At 55.3% G+C, this 6,641-nt stretch overlaps 1 protein-coding gene across 1 annotated transcript in view; it reads right to left on the reverse strand.

Annotated features, from left to right (window-relative positions):
• The window catches only part of NEIL2 (nei like DNA glycosylase 2), a 15,386-nt gene extending 10,923 nt beyond the window's left edge, over positions 1 to 4,463 (reverse strand). Inside the window, exon 1 of the mRNA XM_008072455.1 lies at positions 4,326 to 4,463. Coding sequence (XP_008070646.1) covers positions 4,326 to 4,463 — 138 coding nt within the window. The remainder of the gene's footprint in view (positions 1 to 4,325) is intronic.
• Positions 4,464 to 6,641: the final 2,178 nt, after the last annotated feature.

Here is a 6,641-nt window from a genome sequence, read left to right on the forward strand (position 1 = left end):
GGCTAAAAAGGGAGGGACTGGCCCTCGGGCGCAGCAGGTGGGGATGCAGAACGGGGCAGCCGCCTGGAAGACGGCACGGAGGCCCCTCAGGAAGTTGAACATGGCATCACCACCTGGCCCGGAGAACCCGCCCTGGGGGAATTGCATTTCCCCAAGTGATGGGAGCACGATCACACACACCACAGCCTCAACCTGCTGGGCTCCGGCGATCCTTCCACCTCAGCCTTCCAAGTACCTGGAACTACAGGCACGCGCCACCATGCCCAGCTAATTTTTTTATTTATTGTTGAGACGAGGTCTCGCCAAGCTGAGCATCACTCTTAAGAGTCAGAAGGTGGAAACGACCCAAATGTCCATTCACTGAAGAATGTCCATCACTGATCATACACGCACCATATCTGTTCAACAGGATGTTCTCTGGCGTAAAAAGGAAGAAAACACGGACAAATGCTATGATGCAGATGAACCTTGACAGCATTCTGTCACGTGAAAGAGGCCGCACACCCAAGAGACACAAATCGCATGATTCAACATGTACGAAATCTCCCGAACAGGCAAATCTAGAGAAACAGGAAGTAGTCGAAGAGTGGTCGCTCCGGGTTGGGGTAAAGGGCTGGGGTGGTAAGGGGAGCGATTGCCAAGGGCATGGGGTTTCTTTCTGGGGTAACGGAAATATTCCAAAATCAACTGTGGCGATGGATGCCCCGCTCAGTAAATGTAAATGTACTAACAGCCAGTTATCCGCACACTTTATTTATTTTTATTTTTTTATTTTTTGAGTTGGAGTCTCACTCTGTCGCCCAGACTGGAGTGCAGTGGCAGCTCCCGGTCACCGCAGCCTCGACCTGCTGGGCTCCGGCGATCCTTCCGCCTCAGCCTTCCAAGTAGCTGGAATTACAGGCACGCACTACCACGCCCGGCTAATTTTTTGATTTTATTGTAGAGATGAGGTCTTGCCTGCCCAGACGGGTCTCGAACCCGCAGACTCAGGCAATCCACTCACCTCAGCCTCCCAAAGGTGCGGGATTACAGCCTGAGCCACCGAGCCCAGCTTTTCTGCACACTTTAAATGGGTGAAGTGTGTGCTATGCAAATTATATCTCAATAAAGCTGTTATGCATTTTTTACAGACTGGAGGACTGGCTCAAAGTCTAAGAATGCCATGGGCTGGTCTGGGGCTCTCCCACTCCGTGGAAACTAGGGTAGAATATCAACATGACAGCCACGTGAGGACCGGTCACCCACAGCCCCTTTTTCAGGCAGCGCTGGAGTGAGCGCTTCTGCAAATGGGAGTGTAAACCAAGAGAAGATGCCATGCGCCAGGGTTGTAAGAGACTGCCGGCCACCTCCCAACAGCCCTTCTCCCCTCTTCCCTGCTCACAGGTCTACCGACTTACGGGGCAGCAACTTACCCTCCTAAAAATCTGCATCTTCCAGCCTCCCTCACAGACAGGGCGGCCGGTGAGATGTGTAGGCCAGTGGTCACATATATTTTCCAGAAAAGTTCTCTGAAAGGAGTGAAGCAGCTTCCAGGTCTCTTCTGCCTTGCCCCCCTTCCTCTTTCCTGCTGCCTGGATTGCCGACATTATGGCTGGAATCTCAGCTGCCCTGTTATCACCCCGAGGAAGAGGGCCACACCAAGGGAGGGGAGAACGGAAGGAGCCTGGCTCCCCACGTTGTGCCCATGCCGCTCTGGCCCGCCGACCTCCGGACTTCTCACACGGGAGAACGAGAAAACCTCCCGAGGAGTAGAAGCCCCTCTTCGGAGTCTGTCCCGAGCCATCAAACACAGCCGCTGCCACAGAAAGCAGAGAGCCGGCGAGGAAGGGGCCAGCACTGAGTGGAGAAAGCTTTCCCTGCATCCCTCACCCACCGTGCTCACTCTGCTCACTCCGCCTCCACCGTCTGGCCTCAGCTGCTTCTCCAGATGGAAACGCCTTCCCTTCCTCCCCCTCTGCCCATCTACCTCCTCCAGCCTTCAAGGCCAAGTCAAGTCAGCCGGCTTAGCATCTTCTCCTCCAGACCACAGGGCCCTCCTTCCCTCCAGCAGGAGGCCGCCATCTGGGCCTCAGCCCTGCGCCCGCGCTCCCCCTATTCAGCGAGCTGCATTTGCCGACGCGGGCCTTCTGCTCCGGATTCAGTTCTCCGCTCCTGAGGGGCAGGGACGACTGGCAGAGGACCAGGGAAGGAAGCCGGCTTCAGAGCACTGAAGCGCCCACTGTGCAGCTCCTGAGGCTGCCTCCTTGGGGCCTCTCCTAGGTTTCCCACCACAGGAGCTTCTGCCTTTGTGTCCTGGGAAACCGGCTCCCAGTTCCAGTTCCAGCCTCCCTTGCCACACATCCGTCTGTCCATTCATCCACTTGGGAAATATTATCTTTCTCTCTCTCTCCCCCCCCCCTTTGTGGAGACAGGGTCTTGTTCTGTGGCCCAGGCTGGAGTATAGTGGCGCAAGCATAGCTCACTGCAGCCTCAAACTCCTGGGCTTAAAAGTTCCTCCTGCCAAAGCCTCCAGAGTAGATGGGTCTACAGGTGCATACCACCGAACCTAGCTAGTTTTTGTGTGCTTGTTTGTTCGTTTGAGTCGGAGTCTCACTCTTGCCCAGGCTGGAGTTCAGTGGCATGCTCACGGCCACTGCAGCCTCAACCTGCTGAGCTCAGGCAATCCTTCTGCCTCAGCCTTCCAAGCAGCTGGGACTACAGGTGTGTGCCACCACATCCGGCTAACGCTTTGCTTTATTGTTCGGGCAGGTTCTCGCCATGTTGCCCAGACTGATCTTGACCTCCTGGGCTCAGGCGATCCTCTCGCTTCCATCTCCCAAAGTGCTGGAATTACAGGTGTGAGTCACCAGGCCTAGTTTTTTTTGGTCTGTTTTGTTTTTGCTACTTTTTGTAGCAATGGGTTCTACCTATGTTGCCCAGGCTGGTCTTGAACTCCTAGGCTCAAGAGATCCTCCTGCCTTAACCTCCCAAACTGCTGAAATCACAAGCTTGAGCCACCATGCCCAGCCTCATTCAGGACATATTCTCTTATGGCTAACTCTGTCACAGGCACTGTGGTAAATTCTAGGAATCCAGAGGCAAGGGACACAACCTTGTCCCTGCAAACTTTGCAGGATAGTCTATACAAAGAGACCGTGAACCTGGAGGCCAGAAGGCCTGGGTTCCAGTCTGTCCCTTGCCAGCTACCTAAACCTGGGCCAAGTATGCCCTTCTCTGAGCCTCAAATGCATGAACTCTGGGTGAAGCGTTATCATGCCTCTTCCAGTTCCAGTTAAGAACAGTTCCACATCCTTTGTGTGTGTGTATGTCTAGGGCAAGGGGGAAGAAAGCGAACGAGTATTTATGGAGTGCCTATTATATGCCAGGCATAAAGTCTGCTTAATACCACAACTTCAACAGGTAGGTGGCTTGCCCCCATTGTACAAGCAAAGAAACGAGAGCTAAGAGTTTAGGTAGCCTGCTTAAGAGCACACAGCCAAGCTGAGGGAGAGCACCTAAGCAACTCTGCAAACATCTATCCCATCCCTCCTAAGAGATGGGTGGGCACTTGGCTAAGTGCTAGGGACGCGACACCGATGAGGAATGGAGCCCTGCCCTGTCCATCCATCTCCTCCACTAAATAAGCAGAACAAGGGTCCGACAGGAGGGCACAGACTGCCCTGGGGCCACAGAGGTGGAGTCACTTCCCAGTCTGAAGTTGGCAGGGCCGGTTTCTCAGAGGACGCCACGGCCAAGCAGAAGCCAGAAGAAAAACCAGGAATCACCATGGCAGACCGAGGGGACAAGGACAGGGGCAGGGGTGGGAGGAAAAGGAAGACCTGCCTGAGCGAGGAGCGGCACGTCAAGACCACGGGTAGAAAGACGGCAAGAGGAGCACAGGCAGATCGGGAGACAGGTTTGGGGCAGGAGCAGCAGGCTCGAGGGAAGCCCAAGTGAGACCACAGAGAGCCCCTAGAAGGAATTGCACGTTTGCTCAGGGCAATCGTGAGCAGGTGTGAGCCTAGGGCTGAAGGCTTTGCCCTTTCCTGACTTCTCTGCTGGCCAGGTCCCAGCCACATGTGCACCTCAGACACGTCTGAGGCGAACAGAACCACTCCCGACCCTCTGGAGCAGGGTCTCCAGCTTCTCTAGCTCAGGCGTGCGAGCGGGTTCCACAGTCTACCGTGATGCCCTTCAACCTGAGAAACATCAGACTGCAGGTCACAGCAGGGAGTCCTCGTTTGTCTTGGGCTGGGGAAGGGACAGCCTGAGATGTTGCAGGACAGAGTCCAGGGGAAGGGAGGACAGGGCATGCTGGCGGCCAGCCAGGCAGAGGGTGAGCTCACCTGGGTGTCCTGGAGCCACAGCGACTGAAGGCTGGCAGGGTGCAGCTTCTTACTGCTGCCCCCTGTCTTGACCACCTGCTGGCCCACAAAGGGGGACACCAAATGGTGAAATTTCCTCACAGACGGTCCTTCTGGCATTCCTGTGGGCAGAAATGGACAAAAGAGGCCACAGACTCAGCTCATTTCTGCCTGGCATCTCTGATGGGTGCCAAGGTCCAAGCAACCATTTTTGCCACCAACTTTACGAGCAAACATGGCCAAAAAGAGAGCACGGCTGGGAGTGGAGTCAGGTCACAGAGAAGGCCAAGCTGCGCAGGGTGCAGCCAGCTTTGCAAGAGCGGCTTCCCTTTCCAGCCCCTCTCACCTTTCTCCATGCTGCAAATACTATTTTTTCAGTTGGAGTCTCACTCTGTTGCCCAGACTGGAGTGCAGTGGCACGCTCCCAGCCACCATAGCCTCGACTTGCTGGGTTCCACCTCAGCCTTCCAAGTAGCTGGAACTACAGGCATGTGCTACCATGCCCGGCTAATTTTTTTTTTTTTTTTATTGTAGAGATGTGGTCTCACCAAGTTGCCCAGGTGGGTCTCAAACCCACGGGCTCAGGCAATCCACTCACCTTGGCCTCCCCAAGTGCTGAAATTACAGGCTCAGCCACCGAGCCCACCCTTGCAAACACTTATTAAGCACCAACAGTTGCCAGGCATCTCATGGGCACTGTCCACTTTGATCCTGTGGCAACTGCCATCCAACAGTTGCCAGGCATATCATGGGCACTGTCCACTTTGATCCTGTGGCAGCTGCCATCCAAGGAACCGGCTTTTATTGCTTTTTGCCTAAACTAGGCCCCTAACTCACCCCCAGGCTTTCTATGTTCTCCTGCATCCCCCTCCCGAAACAGTCAGTCAGTCCATCCCATTGCTGCTGGTTTATTCCCCCTCTCTTCGGTGGAGCAAGCTGTAAAGGCCACAAAGACACAGATGGGGATCCAGCCCTTCCAGGACCGCCTTCGAGCAGGGGAGACAGATGTGCAGGGGCGACGACCACAACACGGACAGACCCTCAGTCACATCTGCTCAGCTTACCTACATACAATTATCCCGGATCACGGAGAAGCAGCTGTGTTTTAACGCAGCTTTTAACGCTTTAACGTTAGCTACCTGTGACCCCTTCTCTCCCTGCTTCAAATGATTCCAGCCCACTAAGAGTCGCCTATGTGAGCAGTCTGAGTGGTCTGCACCCCAGTGGGCTGGGCTCAGGAGTCCTACCAGCCTCACCCAGGGCACCTGCCTCACCACCGGTGCCCACACCAGCACAAGACTCTCCAGAAGTTATGGTTTAAAAAAAAAAAAAAAAAAACCCAAAGGGCTGGGCGCGGTGGCTCACGCCTATAATCCCAGCACTTTGGGAGGCCAACGGGAGAGGATTACCTGAGCCCAGGGGTTTGAGACCTTGTCTCTGCAATAAAATCACAAAAAGTAGCTGGGTGTGGTGGTGTGCATCTGTCATTCCACTACTTGGTAGGCTGAGGGGGAAAGGATTGCCTAAGCCCAGCAGGTCGAGGCTGCAGTGGCCGCCAGCGTGCCGCCACACTCCAGCCTGGGCGACCGAGTGAGACTCCAACTCGAAAAAAGAGAGAATACCACCCCCCCAGATCAAATGAAAAAAATAACCAGGTAGGTCCCCGGAACAGTGGTCGCGATTGTATTTCAGCGATTCTGAAAAAAGCACTTAAAGATATCTTTTGACTCGGATACAAGGGTGCTTCTTGCAACCTATGCATTCTCGTGGTTCGCTTCGCAGCACGTTGAGGAAGGTGCATCTTCAGCTCACGGGTGCCTTAAACACGCGGCGCGTGGCAATACTTCTCCTAGTCTGACTTTCAAGACACTAGAGGGAAACACGACAAAACCTCCGGGCTGGAAGGAGACCCGCCAGCCGCAGCCGACCCTCGCCAGTTCTCTGAGCCGGGACCACGGAGGAAGCTTCTGGAAAAGCCTCCCTCGGAAATGCTCCAAGCCCTTGAAAACCCCTGGACACACGGACTGTTTCTCTTGGGGCCGGTATGGACCCGACGAGTGGGCAGCAGCTTGTTTTCACAGCAGCCTAAGAAGAGGCGGAAGGGACCTCGCAGGTTCGCCGAGACGCCACGCCCCCCTCGCGCCCCTCCTCGCGTGGGGGCCACCGTCGCGAGGCTGGCACGGGAGCCCGCTCGGGAAGCGGAGGTCGGCACCGCTGTTCCCCCCCGAGGAAAACCACTCCCAAGGAGGATCCAGAGTGACCTGTTTCCCAGCTTCTTCTCGGGGCGGGAGGCAGGGG

The sequence above is a fragment of the Carlito syrichta genome, unplaced genomic scaffold (assembly GCF_000164805.1).
Source record: "Carlito syrichta isolate Samal-C Ts95f unplaced genomic scaffold, Tarsius_syrichta-2.0.1 Scaffold315185, whole genome shotgun sequence".
NCBI classification, from domain to species: Eukaryota; Metazoa; Chordata; class Mammalia; order Primates; family Tarsiidae; genus Carlito; species Carlito syrichta.